This window comes from Chiloscyllium plagiosum, chromosome 23 (genome assembly GCF_004010195.1).
Source record: "Chiloscyllium plagiosum isolate BGI_BamShark_2017 chromosome 23, ASM401019v2, whole genome shotgun sequence".
Classification (NCBI taxonomy): Eukaryota; Metazoa; Chordata; class Chondrichthyes; order Orectolobiformes; family Hemiscylliidae; genus Chiloscyllium; species Chiloscyllium plagiosum.
The window spans coordinates 30,816,589-30,834,644 of record NC_057732.1 but is presented as its reverse complement, the minus strand read 5'-3'; the positions used below and the strand labels follow the sequence as shown (position 1 = coordinate 30,834,644).

The 18,056-nt window shown below is 38.4% G+C and overlaps 1 protein-coding gene across 1 annotated transcript in view; it reads left to right on the top strand.

Moving 5' to 3' along the window:
- Positions 1-18,056, top strand: part of LOC122561728 (protein PHTF2-like) — a 52,129-nt gene that overhangs the window by 27,157 nt on the left and 6,916 nt on the right. The window contains exons 9-11 of the mRNA XM_043713802.1: positions 1,416-1,685; positions 3,724-3,855; positions 13,508-13,594. Of these exons, the coding sequence (XP_043569737.1) occupies positions 1,416-1,685; positions 3,724-3,855; positions 13,508-13,594 (489 nt within the window). The remainder of the gene's footprint in view (positions 1-1,415; positions 1,686-3,723; positions 3,856-13,507; positions 13,595-18,056) is intronic.

Below are 18,056 nucleotides of genomic sequence, written 5' to 3'. Positions count from 1 at the left end.
TTTAGGAGTTTAGGACCAAGCAGGTTGTCCCCACAGACCCAGGTATAGGCTTCTTTCCTGTTTATAATAAATGCATGAAACTGTCCTAACTACAGTGTGTTGTTAGCGATGTATTGTCTTGAGAAATAATATGCTTGAAAGGTCTGTGACATTAATTAAGACAGATTTCTTCTCTGTCATAAAATCTCAGCACAGCTGTCTATTGGAGCAGAAACTAATTGCTGATGACTTACAATCACTAATAGAATTAATCTTGAGCTGTTTCATACATTTTTAGCTCTGGACATTTCAAGAATCCTTTAGTAAGTCAAAATGTGGGCTTCATTAATAAAGTCTCCTTCACTTCTATTCTCATTCCTTTTCCTCCCTCCACACATACATATATAAAGTTGAAAAGGGTCTAGTGTCCAATATGCAAAAAGAAATAAAAGAGTATGCAGTTTAAAATTTTTAGGGTGTCCTGGAGGTGTAAGGTTCCAACCTGGGATCGTGGTTGATTAGCAGTATCCTGGATCAACAGCAGCTATGATTATTGGAGATCAGTGTTGGATATCATTGGCTGCTTTGTCCTTCCTGAACAAGTGTTTATAAAGAAAGAGGTCTTCATCCATCTGCTGTTTAAAATATATCTCCAGTGCTCTGTCAAATCAGTTGTATGGAATGCATTTCATTCATGTATTTTCATATCTGATGCTGTTGCTTCTAAGCTGGCTTATCATAGCTGAGTTTTTTGTCTCTAATATATGAAACCCATCATTTACCTGTAAGTTATAAATAGGAGATAGGAGCTTTTTCACACATGATGTGTTTCGGTCTCTTCTGATAAAAGATTTAATTTAATTTCACATCATTTTGGCTATTTTTAAGTCAGTAACCTTCCATGGACATTCACCCAGTTTGCATAATAAATCTTTCATTTTCCCTCCAACACCATTGTGGGTCAACCCACAGCAGGTGGACTGCAGTGGTTCAAGAAGGCAGTTCCCCACCAAGTGCAGCTAGGGACAGTCAATAACGCTGGCCAGCCAGCGATGTCCACATCCAACAAAAATGAATAAATAAATAAAAAATCTACTTTCCTGACAAAATATGGGGACAATTTAGAGTTCAGATGGTTGTAAATATGCCTCTTAAATGGAAACTAACTTGATAACTGTTATTTGATATCTTGATATTCATTAACAAACGATTCTTTCTCCACATTTCTCCTATTTTAAATATTGAAATATGCTCTCTCCAAATAAACTGCATGTAATAATGTTTTAACAAAGCAAATATTAATTTTCCAGTGTTGAGGGAGGGGTTCTCTGTTTTAAGTAATTTTCAATCAATTGTTGCACAGTTTAAAAAAGTCTTATGCATTTATAGATATATTTGACAATTTTAGAACTTCTAATTTTTTTGAACCCCTACAGGTTAACAGCTACAAGCAAGGTATTGGTTACCAACTATTTGGAAACTTGATTTCTCTGATTCTTGGCATCACTCCAGTTTTATTCAGACTCTTTCAGCAAAAGGATTTGGAGCAACTAATGTCACTGTCTGCTGCAGAGGTGTTTTTCATTGCGTTTGGTTCAAATGTAAATCAAACAGTTATTATGGTTGCACTAAGCTTTGTGGTGCGTGTGTGCCTCATGTGGATATTTTTCTTCATGCTGTGTGTAGCTGAGCGAACATATAAACAGGTGAGCTGAGATATTTCAAATTTGCAAATTATCTTGACTTATATTACTAATCTTGCTTGAACCACTTATATTTCTGAGCGTGCCAAATTTAATGGAGCATCAATTTTGTGGAAATCATTTTGGTAAAGTTTTATTGAAGCAGTGAGATGGAGAAGGAAGAAGAGGAAAATTAATTTGGTACAAAATGATGACCTGAAATATAAAGAATTACAATACTGTTATGAAAGGAAAATCATAATGTATAGAACACAAGGAGATTATTTGGCAAGTTGTGCTCTATCAAGAAGCTGACATCATAGACCTATTTGTTATATTGTGCAAAATCTTTTTTCTTAAATAATTATTTACTTAACATTTAAAAGATTTTACAGATTTTGTTTTCACTAATATTTTTGTTAGGCATAGCAATCCTCTGGTGGAAGCCTTTAACTTTTTTTTCAATCATGTTCTTAAGTTTATGTTTTCTAGACATCAACTGTTAATAGCATTCATGCACTATATAACAGATGGGATTGGATGTATCAGGAACAAAGAATATGTCATATGTTTACAGGTGTGGGGCAAAGCTTGAGTACTTGCAGTTCATTGTATCTGTAGTTATTAAGGAAGAGAAAGCTGATAAATATTGGTAGAACTGGAAAGGTAGTGGATGGGGATGAAAATTGATAAGCAAAATGTATTGGTAAGTCTGACTATGTATCTGACTGGCGATGTTGATTTGCGTGGATGGCTTATATCCTAGGTTGTGGAGGGAAGTGGGGATAGAGATAGGAGGAAGGCTTGCCATAATCTTTCAATCTTTCCTAGATACAGGGAAGATACTGGGGGGTTAGAAAGTAGTAGTTGTGACACTCCTGTTCAAAGAAAGGATGTAAGAACATTCCCAAAAACCGCTGTCGATTTAATATTGGTAGTGGATAAGGGTTTCAGAACAAAAATCAGGGAAAAAAATTAACTAAACATTTCCAAGTACATGGTAATCAAGAAGCAGCACAGATTTTTAAAAGGCAAATCATGTTTGTTTAATTTAATTATTTAAAGGAGTAACAGAAGGAAATGCAGCAGATATTGACCATATAGAGTTTAGGAAAGTACCACATATAAGGCTGGCTAATGGAAAGGGGAGGATCAATGTCAGGCTGGATTAAAAACAAATTGGCTTAAGTACACAAAACAGTCAAGTGTGGTCTTAAAAAGCTATAGATGCTCAGTAGCTAAGGCAGCACCTGTGGATTTCTTTTTTACTCCTAGGATGAGGATGTCACTGGTTAGTGTCTAGAGTCACATGTAGGCCAGACCAGGTAAGGATGGCAGCTTCCTTTCCTAAAGGACATTAGTGAAACAGATAAGTTTTTCCACAATCGGCAACAATTTCATGGCCATCATTAGACTCCTAATTCCAGATATTTGTTGAATTCAAATTCTACCATCTGCTGTAGCAGGATTCTAATCTCGGTCCTCAGAATATTATCAGGTCTCTGGATTAACAGTCCAGCGATAATACCACTAGGCACTTGCCTCCCCTCGAGAGGAAGAGAATAGTCAATCTTCTCACTCTGTGAACTTTCATCACTAGCTGGGTAGAATAAAATAATCCTGAAAGAAGTGCAAGGTGCTGATGCAGGTAAGGAAGGGAGGAGATGCCCCAATATGGAAATACCCTCTCAGCATTTTTGAAGTCTCACTCCTCAAAAATGATCACAGCCACCAGATTCTTTTCATGGAGAGGGATATCAACCAGTGGGCAGGCATTTGTGGGTAGTGTGGGGAATTGAATAAATAGTGAAATACAATATTGGCCTCTATTCATGTTTTGACCATGACAGGAAACACACCTGCTGAATAGAGGCCAATATTGTATTTTAGCTTACCCTTAGGATGTGTTTATATCGATTAGATGCACTAAAATCCAGCTGAACCTCTCTTGATTGCTGCTGTTTTGGACACAAATGAACATTCATATCCTTGACCTTTTTTTATTTATTTTGATTAAAAAACCTTTCCAGGAATAACTAAACAACATATTTTTCTTTCATAGAGATTACTATTCGCCAAACTGTTTGGCCATTTAACATCGGCAAGACGAGCCAGAAAATCTGAAGTTCCTCATTTTCGTCTCAAGAAGGTGCAAAATATTAAAATATGGCTCTCGTTACGTTCGTATCTCAAGGTAAATTCAATTTATTAATGTTATTGTGAGGTCAAATACATGTGACCATTCTGTTAGACTTCCACTGTAACGGGAGCCCTGCAGAATGTTTGAGGAAAGGCTAAACCTAGGTATGCTAAGTTGAAATTTTGGTTGCCCTTTTAAATATTTATGCCTTGCCTGCTCCTGTTGGCTCAACCAGCTCAGGGGTCCCAAGTCAGTATTAGAGACTCCTATCTGGGTGTTCCCATTCTCTGGCATGTAAGGGGCTGAGCGTTAGAAACAGGAGTAGGCCATTTAGCCCCTTGAACTTTCTTCCACTATTTAATGACATCACTGTTGATCAGTGGCCTAACTTCACGTATTACATTGAGGTTGGTATGGTACAAAATGATAACTGTAAAGAGGTTCAAACCAGGGGAGATACTGTTACTAGGAGAAAGTGGGGACTGCAGATACTGGAGATCAGAGCTGAAAAATGTGTTGCTGGAAAAGCGCAGCAGGTCAGGCAGCATCCAAGGAGCAGAAGAATCGATGTTTCGGGCATAAGCCCTTCTTCAGGAAGAAGATACTGTTACTGCCAAAGATAGTGAACTTTTTCGAAGTGAAATCCTGCTCTTGGTTCCTTTATCAGTTATCAAGGAGAACATGTTTTGGATTTTCTGGTGAGGTGAAAGAAGTAACCTAGGTAGCCAAACATCAGGATGGCGTAGGGCAAACTTTGATGCATATACTTGAGGGGGGAGGATGGGGACGGTAGAAGAAGCAAATTTAGCTTTTCCAAATCAAAGAGAAAATTTGTCATATTTTGAAGGAACTTAAGCACTGATCACAATTTGTAAAGAACTTTTTTTTCTAAAAATGAATCCTTGCATAACCTAGTAATTTATCTTGAAATATTAAACCATGAAGTATAAAAATATACTTCTGTGAGAAAATAGTCCTCATGACATTCCCCGATCCTGATCCCAAATCTGCTCAGTCTCTTAAATAAAACAAAGAACTGTAGATGTTGGAGATTGGAAACAAAAACAGAAATTTCTGGAGAAATTCAGCAGGTCTGGCAGCATCTGTTGGGGAAAAAGCAGAGTTAGCTTTTAAAGTCTGGTCCAAAATGTTAAATCTGCTTTCTCACTCAGATGATGCCAAACCTGCTGAGTTTCTCAATCAGTTTCTGTTTTTGCTCAATCCCTTGGTGCACTCAGTCCTGTGAAGGTTTAAAGATCACCGTTTTTGTAGCTAAATGTGAGCTATTCTATATTGGTCTAGACTGCTCAGTTTTTGGGAAATAGTTCATATATAATTTAGGTCCAATTTGTATGAATTTATTGGTGATACCTCCTTTTGAAGTGGCTGCAGCAAGATAAAGATCAGTTGGCACTAGTGATCTTAGATTGTAAAAATTCAAAAGGGCCTCCATTAGTGTGGCAAAGTACCAAATTGCAGCTTCTGGAAATGGAAAGACAAGTGTAATTGTATTAATAAAATATGACTAGATAACTAGTCTTTAGCAACCAAGGACCCGTCTTGTACAAAGTCCAGGAATTCATCCTCCACAGCATTAGTGCAGATTAGATTTTCTGATTGTGTATGTATATTGATGTCATCCATTATTTCTGTATTAATCATTCCTTATTTCTGTATTAACCATATTAAATGTATCTCTAATTTCCTGATTTTAAACTGTGTCCAGCATCACTATTCTTGTTTGGTGTTGATAAACAGCTCCCACCATTGTTTGCTGTACCTTGCTGCTCCTCAGCAACACCCAAACTGATTCTATACCTTGATCCTTTCATCTAAGGTCCTCTGTCACTAACGTACTGATCTTGTCTCTATAAAGCACGCTATCTTATCTTTTCCTTTTTTTACCCTGACTTTCCAAAATGTCATATACCTTTAGTTATTCAGTACCCAGTCATGCTCATCCTGTATCTATGTCTCTGTAATTGCAATTAAATCATGTCCCTTTCACTGTGTGCCTTCAAAATGTCAACCTTGTTGGGAATGCTGTTTACATCAGATATAGTGCCTTTAATTCTGCCTTTTTAACATTATCCTACATCCAAATTCTAGTTGATGCTTCCTTTTGCTTTTTCTGTATTCTAGTTTTGCTTCTTTTTCCCCTGTTACTACTTTTCCTTCCCTCCAAACTGAGTTTCCCCTCAGGTTCCCATCCCTTTGCCAATCCAGTTTAACCTGTCTCCAATTGCATTTCCCTGTTGGGATATTAATCTTGGTGTTGTTAAGGTGCAATCTGTCTAATTTGTACAAGTCTCATTTGCCCCATAACTGGACAGCTAGACATTAGACATTAATTTTTAAGGAATTAATTACCTCAATGATTTCAAGATTCCTTAACTCCAGTTAATTGAGTATTCCATTGTTGAAAGATTTAAAACTGTTCTGTCTCTTTTGCAGACTTCATTTCTCTTGTTGGTCAGTAGAAGCATGACGGATAAATGGTCTTTTTTCGTGTTGTGAATTCTATGATTCCTATGAAAAGCAGTTAATATTTTAGTTTGATCATATGATCAATAAAAATTGATCAAGAAAAAAACACAAGAATAACATTTTCAATGATAATCCTATTATTGATATTTAATAGCCATCTGTCAAAGTAAGAGGCAAACGTGGGTTTTCTATGAGTATTTTCACAACTAGAGCAGAATTTTTCTGAGTAGAGGTTCCTGCTAGACTACTGGAACAGTCAGTGGAGAATGTAATTCCATCAGCACTGCTGCCCTGATTCATTAATGCAATATGGCAATGGGTGCATGACTTCTGCCCCTCACTCAGATACAAGTCACAACTTGGAGATCTGCCAAACAATTAGCTGTGTAGTTTCTGTAGTGTTACCAGGAACAGTTGCCGCTGCTGGGACAGCAACATGCTAGAGAGAGGATGTTGATATATGCTGAAAGATACTGCAGAAGAGACAGGAGAGCAGGCTGGGATGGGCGTTCTAGTGTTTCTGTTTAAATTGCAGTGGCATATGACTTCATGAATTGCAATATAGCAATTTTTAAAAGCTGTGTGAGTTACAATGAAAACAAATCAAGCTCAGCCTGTATGTGTTAATTGTGGCTCAGTTGATAGCACTCTCCCCTCTAATTCAGAAGGCTGTGGGATTAATTTGCTTGAGGTCTTGAATGCAAAAGTCAAATCAAGTACTGTGGGATTGCTGCATTGTTGGACTTGCTGTTTTTCAGATAATACATTAAAATGCCCTGTCTACTTAATGTACTTTTTCCAAATGTCTTTTAAATATTATAACTGTATCTGCAAACCACTTCCTCTGTTCCAAAACACTATTTAGGGTCCTACTGTTAATTATTTAAGCCCTACCCTTGTTTGTTTTACCAAAATGCAATGCCTTGCATTTGTCCAAGTTAAACTCCATCTGCCACTCCTCAGCCCAATTACCCAATTGATCAAGATTTCTTTCTAATCTTAGATAACTTTCTTCACAATTTACTATTATTCTCATCCAAATTGTATTTTTCAAACAGCAAGCAAATCTGGACCCAATACCAATCCCTGTGTAACATCGCTAGTCATAGACCTCCAGTCTGAAAAACAGCCCTTCATTAGATTAGATTAGATTAGATTACTTACAGTGTGGAAACAGGCCCTTCGGCCCAACAAGTCCACACCGCCCCGCCGAAGCGCAACCCACCCATACCCCTACATTTACCCCTTACCTAACACTACGGGCAATTTAGCATGGCCAATTTGCCTGACCTGCACATCTTTGGACTGTGAGAGGAAACCGGAGCACCCGGAGGAAACCCACGCAGACACGGGGAGAATGTGCAAACTCCACACAGTCAGTCGCCTGAGGCGGGAATTGAACCCGGGTCTCTGGCGCTGTGAGGCAGCAGTGCTAACCACTGTGCCACCGTGCCACCGTGACCACCCTCTGTCTCCCACTTGTTTATACTTAATAATATAACGCTTTCTTATTCTTGACTAGAACCTCATTACCTTTATTCTTCCATTATTCCCTACTCTTACCAGCCTTGTCCTTCACTCTAACAGGAACATAATGACTCTTGTTCTCCTTTCACTTGTCAGTCATCCTTTTACCTGTGAACACTCTACTCCAATCAACTTTTGAAAGTTTTTGTCTCATTAAAGTTTGCCTTACTCCAATTAAGAACTTCAGGCTTATCCTTTCCTATAACTATTTTAAAACTCATAGAATTATGATCACTAGTCCCAACATATTCCCCTAATAATACTTCAGTCACTTGCCCTGTCTTATTTCCTGAGAGGTCAAGTTTTGTTCCTCCTCTAGTATGTAGATTTGCACATTGATAAAGAAAGTTGTCTTGAACACATTTAACAAATTCCTCATCATCCAAGCCTTTAACACCATGGCAGTCGCAGCCAATATTTGGAAAATTAAAATATCTGTTATTTTAACCTTATTATTCTTACATATATCTTAGTCTCTATGTATTTGCTCCTCAATTTCTAGCTGACTATGGGGGACACTTATAGTACAATCCCATCAAGGTGATCATCATCTCTTTCTTACTTCTTATATCTACCCATACAATTTCACTGGACGATCCCTCAGAAATATCCTCTAATTACTTTAGTAATGTTTTTCTTAATCAAAAACACCACCTCCCCTTCCTCTCTTACCTTCCTTTCTATAGCATCCAAAACCCAGAACATTGAGCTGCCAGTCCTGTCCTTCCCACAGCCAAGTTTTTGTAACAGCTATGGTGTTCCAGAGCCATGTTCCTGTACATGCCATAATTTCATCAGCCTTACCTGTAAGACCCCTTGTGTTGAAATAAAGGCAGTTTAATTCTTCAGAGTTACCTCATTCTCTGACTTGCTGCTGTCTGTCTTTTTTAACGAATTTGCTCTTTTCTGATTCAGAACATCCTCATTCGACTTATTACTTTTCCTGCTACTTAGCCCCCCCCCTCACCTTAAGTTTAAAAGCTCCTGAAATAGAGCTAAAAATCTCCCCACCAACATTTTGGTTCCCTTCCAGTTCAGGTGAAACTCATTCCTTTTGAACAGGTTTTTTTCTGCCCCAGTAGAGATTCCAGTGATCCAAAAATCTGAATCCTTGCACATTGCAGCATTTTTTCCGGCATTAATTTATTTGCCCTATATTTTTATTCCTACTCTGATTAGAATGTGGTACCAGGAGTAAACCAGAGATTGCTACCTTTTTGAGGTTCTTCTTCGTAACCTTTTATATTTAATCTGCAAGGCCTTTAACCATTTCCCTACTATGTTCATACCAATGTGTCTCTTGAATGCCCTCAATGATGTTAAGCCTGAAAAGCTCTTAAAAGCACCATATATATTTTAAAAAACTATTGTTTCTTACCTAAAGATTTTAATCTTAAGCTTGCAAAAGATTTTTAAACATTAAACATTTAAAATCTTACGAAAAAAATCAGAAGTTTAGCTGAAACTCTCATCAACCTTAAATCCTTCTATCAATCAGATTTCAAATCTGGATAAACAGGTTTAAAAAATCGCTCCAGAGCTGTTGAACAAACATGTGGTGACCTTTCACACAAGCACTGTGTGTAAAACTGAACATTACCTGCCACTTTTTTTGCGTATTTTTTTTATTGACTAAAAGTTCCAAAAAGACTTAGACTAAGCAGAAGCAGAACATTTTTATTTTATTTGGATTTTCAGTTTCTACTACAGAACAAGTTGTTCAGCTCATACTTCCTATTTCTCAAACACCTTTATGATGAATTCAGTGTGAAACTTGATTGTCCTCCTGGGAGAGTAACTGCAACAATTTCTTCTCTATGTTGTATATTCTAAGCAAGCTCTGTCTCTCAAGACCCCAAAGGTATCCGTTCATGATTAGTAACAACCACATAACATCAAATCGACTAGCTTTGGAACATTTTACTTTTTATTGCTTTTGAGAGTCATAGAGTCATACAGTCATAGAGATGTACAGCATGGAAACAGACTCTTCAGTCCAACTCGTCCATGCTGACCAGGTATCCTAATTGAATCTAGTTCCATTTGCCAGCATTTTGCCCATATCCCTCTAAACCTTTCCTATTCATATACCCATACAACTGCCTTTTAAATGTTGTAATTGTACAGGCCTCCACCACTTCCTCTGGCAATCATTCCGTACACTTACCATCCTATATGTGAAAATGTTGTCCCTTAGGTCCCTTCTAAATTTTTCCCCTCTCATCCTAAACCTATGCCCTCTAGTTTTGGACTCCTCCACCCCAGGAAAAAGACCACATCTATTTACCCTATCCACGGCCCTCCTGATTTTATAAACCGCTGTAAGGTCACTCCTCAGCCTCCAACGCTCCAGGGAAAACAGCCCCAGCCTATTCAGCCTCTCCCTATAGCTCAAACACTCCAACCCTTGCAGCATGGTTGTAAATCTTTTGTGAACCCTTCCAAGTTTCACAACATGCTCCCTATAGCAGGGAGACCAGAATTTCACACAATGGCCTAACCAATGTTCTATACAGGCACAGGATGACCTTCCAACTCCTATGCTCAATGCACTGATGAATTAAGGCAAGCATACCGAATGCCCACCTGTGGCTCTGCCTTCAAAGAACTATGAACCTGCATTCCAAGGTCTCTTTGTTCCCAGTATTGTAACCACTTTTGGCCAGAAAGTGCTTGCTTCTTATTAAAATGATCTCCTCAAAGCAAAATTAGTTATTTTCCTTTACCCAGGTTAGGTTCTGCCAGGGCCATTCGGCTTCTTACCTCATTATGGCCTTGGTTCAAACATGGAGCATAAAAGCTGAATTCCAGAGGTGAGATAAGAGTGAAGGGCCTTTACATCAAGGTTGCATTCAGCCAAGCATCAAGGAACCCTGGTAAAACTGGAGTCAGTGGGTATCAGGGAGCAAATTCTCCACTGGTTGGAGTTATACATAGCAAGATGGTGGTGATAGTTGGAGGTCAGTCATCTCAGCTCCAGGACATCTCTACAGAAACTCCTCAGGGTAGTGTCTTCATCCCAAACATTTTAAACTGCTTCACCAATGACTTTCCCTCTATCATGAGATCAGAAGTGGGGATGTTCACCGATGATTGCACATGGACGTGATTCCACAATGTTCTATAATATTTACAACTCCTCCGATACTGAAGCAGTCCATCTTCAAATGCAACACGGTCTGGACAATGCCCAGGGTTGAGCTGATAAGTGGCAGGTAATGTTCATGGCGATGGCCAACTCCAGTAAGAGTTAATCTAATCAGTGCACCTTGACATTCGTGGTGTTACCATCATTGAATGCCCCGCTATTAACAATTGTTGGGGTTACCGTTGATCAAAAATTGAACTGGATTCTCCTCAAACAGTGCTACAAGAGTAGGTCAAAGATTAGGAATACCGCGGTGAGTAATTCACTTCCTGACACCTCAAAGCCGATCCACAATCTACAAAGCACAGGTCAGGAGTGTGATAGAATACGCCCCACTTGCCTAGATGGGTGCAGCTCCAACAACATTCAAGATGCTTCACATCATTCAGGACAAAACAGCCTGTCTGTTGGTACTGCATCCACTCCCTCCAACACTGTCGTTCAGTAGCAGCAGTGTGTATTGCGAAACAGCACTGTAGAAGTTCACCAAAGATTGTTAGATAGCACCTTCCAAATCCGGGACCATTTCTATCTAGAAGGACAAGGACCGCACAATAGCTTAATGGGACCACCACCATCTGCAAGTTCCCCTCCAAGCCACGCACCATCCTATCTTGGAAATGTATCACTGTTCCTTTGCTGTCATTGGGTCAAAATCGTGGAATTCTTTCCCTTTGGAAATTGTAGATCAACTCACTGCAGGTGGACTGCAGTGGTTCAAGAAGTGGAGGAGCCAATTCAAATTTATTCAATGTATAATTTTAGTTGCATGACACTGTAATCTTTTGCTATAAATTCTGCATCTTATGGTCGTCTTGTTCACAACCATCTGATGAAGGAGCAGTGCTCTGAAAGCTAGTGCTTCCTAATAAACCTGCTGGACTATAACCTAGTGTTTGGAAATTTTTAATGTGGTTCAAGAAGGCAGCTCAGTACCACCTCGGGCAGCTAGGGATGGGCAATAAATGCTGGCCAGCTAGTGACACTCACGTTCCATGGGTGAGAAAAATGAAAGTGTGTGTGTGTTTGGTTTGGATTGGATTGGATTAATTAGAGGGGTAATGATGCATATTTTCATTGTTATAACCAATTCTGCTTCATTGAATTAAGTTTTGTTTTGCAGTAAATTGAATGGAAAGTTGTATCAACCAGGTTTCTTTAATAATCACAAAATTATCAATCTAACACAGAGAAAGCATATGATTGGTCATATTAGGACTCTGTATACTATATTTATTTTATGTTGTGACTTGTGGACCTACAGCAACAGTTCACTCCTCCCATCAGTACCAATGGCAGCATTTATTGCTCATCCCTAATAGCCTGTGAGGAAGTGGTAGTTAGCTATTGTCTTGAATTTCTGGCAGTCTATCTGGCTTATTGGTACATCCCCAATGCTGTGAGGAAGGGACTTCCAAACTTTCAATTCAGTGTTGGTGAAAGAATGGTGATATAATTCCAGTTAAGAAGGTGTGTGACTTTGAGGGAAACTTGCAGGTGGTGGTATTTATGGGGACCCTCTATTCTTTTTGTAAGTGATGGAAGTTGCAAGCTTGGAACATGTTGCTAAAGGAGGTGTTATGACAGTGTATCTTGTACATGTCCATATTGTTAGCACGTATGTCAGTAGTGGAGGGGATGAATGTTTTAAGGTTAAGGCATGTTCAATGTTTAAAATTTGTATTCCGATCATCTGCTATAATGCACGTTACGTAAACGTGAATTTGTCATAATACAATTGACAAATTGGCAACACTGTTTCTAAAGCGCTAAGTTTTAAAGTGTATATTGGTGATAACGCAGTTCCGGCCCCATTAGTTTAAATGGTGCTGCTTTATGTGATTTTCTTATAACACAGGATTGCATGGGAACAGAAGTACTGTGTTATAGCAGAACTGACTGTAGTTCTGATGGATATGAATTCAGCATTGTCTATTGTCAGATGAGATGATCTCTGTTAAAATATTTGTCATGGCTTGCACATAGTGTCTGTTTAGTTTCATTGTGATGCAGTGGATTTTCTTCTGTTTGGAACTTTGGGAAAACTATTGCTATAAAAATGAGAATTTGTACAATCACCTCAATATTTGAAAGTGTAGTGTAATAATTGTGTTAGTGGCTTATGTAAGTTTTTAATGTATTGTAGTTTTCTGGAATTCTTATTAATTTACCTTTTCATTCTTTATCATACACTTTTGTGACCAACTTTTTTATTTAAAGAATTTTTTTAGTTTTTACCATTCTCTTATTACCATGCCACTTTTCTCTTTTGAAGGCTGGGCCCTTCGTATCATTTATGAATTCTAAAGAAATCACAACAGTCTTTTACAGAAGGTTTTGTGACAAAGGTCATGATAGATCCATATTTTCAGCTAACTGATCATTTTAGTATGTTTTCGAGTTTCTGCAGATCCTGACTGATTATTGCATGTATTCTTAATATCCATAAACTTTTTTTCATGCCTGAAAACTGTTAAATGTTTAAAAATCATTTTGTTTTTGTATATTTAAAGTTCTAATTCAGTTATTAATCGCTCCTCACAGAGACGAGGTCCACAGCGATCAGTAGATGTAATTGTTTCATCTGCATTCCTGTTGACTCTATCTGTAGTATTTATTTGCTGCGCACAGGTAAGAACACGTCTTATACGTAATACTTCTGTTTTAAAAATATCTGTAACATTGAACTAATGAAAACATTTTCTTTGTCCAGTTTTTGCCTTTTGTTTCATCCATTGTTCTTGTGCTTCTGAATAACACAGACTATTAGCTATAGAGCTATCCGAGGGTGAAACCATTTTAATTTACAGTAGGTCGAGTGAATCTCTGAACCTCTTTAAGACCTGAACAGGAAGGAAGGATCAGGAAATATGAAAAGATAATTTCAGTTATCCAGTTGTTGACTCAAAGTAGCAGAGGATGAGTTAAAGAGGAACTTGTGTTTCTCGAGGAAGATTACTCACTGTACTGAGCTAGTTGAACAGCCAGTCTGTTCATCACCTGTGCTGAAATTCACTGGAGGAAAGGGAGGTTTCCATTGCAACTGACTGCAAAAATTTGGGACAGAAGACAAAGGAAAATGGGGCTGTGAATTATTTGACTAAATGTTCATCTTAATTTTCCTGTATCTATGAAGGCCTTCCAGGTGACAGACCCACTTATTAAACACAATTCTCCAATTTTAAAATCTCTGCTGGTTACTTTGAATGGTTACAGATCAGAGAGGGTGTTTGACACGTGGGCTGTCTTCAACAGCAGTTAAGCTAGACCCACTCACCAGCTTTGACCTATTTCCCTGCAAGTTATTATCTTCACGTACTTATTTAAATTCCTTTTCAAAGCCACAATTGAATCTGCCTCTACTATCCTGTGCATTCCAAATCCTAACCACTCACTGTATTAAAATAGTTTTGTTATCTTGCATTTGGTTATCTTGTCAATAATTTTAAATCTTTGCCTAAGGGAGCTGTTTATTTCTATTTATTTTGTGTATCCTTGTGATTTTGAACTCCATCTAATTGCTTCTCAACTAGCTCTTCCCAAAGGAGAACAGCTTGAGATTTCCTAAACTATCCTCATAGCTAAAATCCTTCATCCTTAGGACTATTCTCATAAAACCTTTCTGCACCATTCCCTAAAGCCTTGTATTTTTCCTAAAGTGTAGTGCTAGAATTGGATATAATCTTCCAAACGAGGCCAAATCAGCAATTTTTGAAAGTGTGTACGATACATACAAATTCAGCTGATAAATATATTTGATTAATACATGTCAAAAATATCTGGTACTGACTCCTGATGATCCCTATTGCACTCCTTCTTCCAGTCCAGAGAAAACCATTTCGCACTTTGTCAGTGTTACTTCAGCGTTGTCATAGTGTCTCTTATCCTAAGTACCTCAACTTTGCTGACCAACTGTTTTGTGATACTTTATCAAACATCTTTTGGATGTCCATTTAAACGCAATTAATTGCATTACCCTCTGTCGCATCATTAAAAAATTAAAGGTTCTAACCAAATTCTCTTTTTATGAAAGTATATGGTCATTTTGTCCTTAATAAAAGATATTAAAATTTTCCCTACTACGGACACAGCTAGCCTATAATGATCTGAATTGGGTTTGTCTACATTTGTAAAAATGGGTTGTACATTTATTGCCTAGTGCACAACCGTATTCAACAGAACCATGGAATAGGATGTTTAGGCCTTGGCAGTTTCTTCCATTACATACAGTTCAGGATGTGTCTTATTTTATCCTGGCACTTTATTGTCATTTAATTCACTATAATTATAATTCCCTATATGTTCCTTTTATACATGAAAATATTGTTTATCTTGCTTTAAGTTGTTTCAAGATTCATCTTTCTGACATCTTTTAACTGTCATTTTTTTGTGTACAATCCTTTTGGACATGCTGCTTTGCTTCTCAAATTTCTTATTGTATACATGTAAAACATATACAAATTCATATTCTTTCTCATATTCCTTTAAACTTTCGTAATCCTGTTTTTAACCCAGTTTCCTTTTTTCTAAAATTCTGTTTCCTTTTTTGTTTGTAGAGTACTTCTAGATCATATCTTTGCAACTTTAATTGGTTCTATCCTTTTTATTTATCCATTGCAACCTTAGCTTTTTTTTTAAATGGAGTATCCAATATTTTTTGCTAACATCAAACTGTATGAATCTGTGCGCTAACAGCTCCTTCCAGTTCACGGCAACTCAGTTGGATCACTCCTCATTATTCTAAATCCCGTCCTAAGTCAGTTTGGTGCTTTGTTTTTTGAAATGAGTCTGTTATTAGTGATCTTTAAACCATATTTCAATAATGTTTTCCAAGGTGCTTGCTTACATTTAGCTTCATTACTCAGAAACAATCCATCAGTGGAAGCCACTGAAGTAATTAAGACTAGTTCTTAATGGGATTTGCTATTCATCATACTAGTCTTCACTGCTTTCCTACATGTTCAGCTGCATGTACAGAAATATTGCAGAAGGGCATGTGAAGACTACTATGGTGCCTTCTACAAAAAGAGATGGTAAGATTTGATATTAAGTCGATGCAACTAGAGCATGTTATCTGCTATTGATAAACATGTTAAAGTGCACTATTGCAAGATATCTGTATGCGTGCTGTTCCCCCGTATGCCCTGCAGAGACCAATTGAATTTCTTGTCTTCAGTAGCCAAACGGAGTTGCTGGAGATGGCAGTGAGAAATAGATCATAGCTTTATGCCTATCCAGTGCCAAAAAGCTGGATCCACCTTTTAAGCCTCTGTTGTACTAAGGCAGGTTTCCTGGAGATCATGAGTAACGCCGGGGATCTACTATGAATATGTTAAAGAAACAATGTGCTGGTTAATGATTGGAAAATGTTGACGAGTAGAAGTGCAGTTCTAGTGCATTGGTAATTCCATGAATGAAGAAAATAAAGCCTGTACTCTTTTAATAAAAATCACATAACAGCTGAACTCTGAGACATGAGAATAAGACTGGGTAAATAATGTTGCCAGTGGATCCAAAGAAAAGGAATTCTTGGAATGCTTACAAGATGGCTTTTTGGAACAGCTCGTCATGGAGCCCACAAGGGAGCAGGCTATTTTGGACCTAGTGCTATGTAATGAACCAGATATTATAAAAGATCTTAAAGTAAGGGAACACTTAGGAAGCAGCGATCATAATATGGTAGAGTTCAGTCTGCAGTTTGAAAGAGAGAAGGCAAAATCGGATGTAATGGTGTTACAGTTAAACAAAGGTAATTATGAGGGCATGAGAGAAGAACTGACGAAAACCGACTGGAAGCAGAGCCTAGCAGGGAAGACAGTAGAGCAAAAATGGCAGGGGTTTGTGGATATAATTGAGGACACAGTACAGAGGTTCATCCCCAAGAAAAGAAAGATTATCTGGGGAGGGATTAGACCGCCGTGGCTGACAAAGGAAGTCAGGAAATGTATCAAAGAAAAAGAGAGATCCTATAAAGTGGCCAAGAGCACTGGGAAATCAAAAGATTGGGAAGGCTACAAAAACAAACCGAGGATAACAAAGAGAGAAATAAGGAAGGAGAGGATCAAATATGAAGGTAGGCTAGCCAGTAATATTAGAAATGATAGTAAAAGTTTCTTTCAATACATAAGAAACAAACGACAGGCAAAAGTAGACATTGGGCCACTTCAAACTGATGCTGGAAGGCTAGTGATGGGAGATAAGGAAATAGCTGGAGAACTTAATAAGTACCTTGCGTCAGTCTTCACAGTGGAAGACATGAGTAATATCCCAACAATTAAAGGGAGTCAGGGGGCTGAGTTGAGTATGGTTGCTATTACAAAATAGATAGTGCTAGAAAAGCTAAAAGGTCTTAAAATTGACAAATCTCCTGGCCCCGATGGGCTACGTCCTAGAGTTCTGAGGGAGGTGGCTGAGGAAATAGCGAAGGCATTGGTTGAGATTCTTCAAAAGTCACTGGAGTCAGGGAAAGTCCCGGATGATTGGAAGACCGCTGTTGTAACCCCATTGTTCAAGAAAAGATCAAGACAAAAGTTGGAAAATTATAGGCCAATTAGCCTAACCTTGGTTGTTGGTAAAATTCTAGAATCCATCGTTAAGGATGAGGTTTCTAAATTCTTGGAAGGGCAGGGTCAGATTAGAACAAATCGTGCCTGACAAACCTGTTAGAATTTTTTGAAGAGGTGACAAGTAGGTTAGACCAGGGAATCCCAGTGGATGTGGTCTATCTAGACTTCCAAAAGGCCTTTGATAAGGTGCCACATGGGAGGCTGCTGAGTAAGGTGAGGGCCCATGGTGTTCGAGGTGAGCTACTGGAATGGATTGAGGATTGGCTGTCTGACAGAAGGCAGAGAGTTGGGATAAGAGGTTCTTTTTCGGAATGGCAGCCAGGACAAGCAGTGTCCCACAGGGTTCCGTGTTGGGGCCGCAGCTGTTCACATTATATATAAATGATCGGGATGAAGGGACTGGGGGCATTCTAGCGAAGTTTGCCGATGATACGAAGATAGGTAGACAGGCAGGTAGTACTGAGGAAGTGGGGAGGCTGCAGAAGGATCTAGACAGTTTGGGGGAGTGGTCCAGGAAATGGCTGATG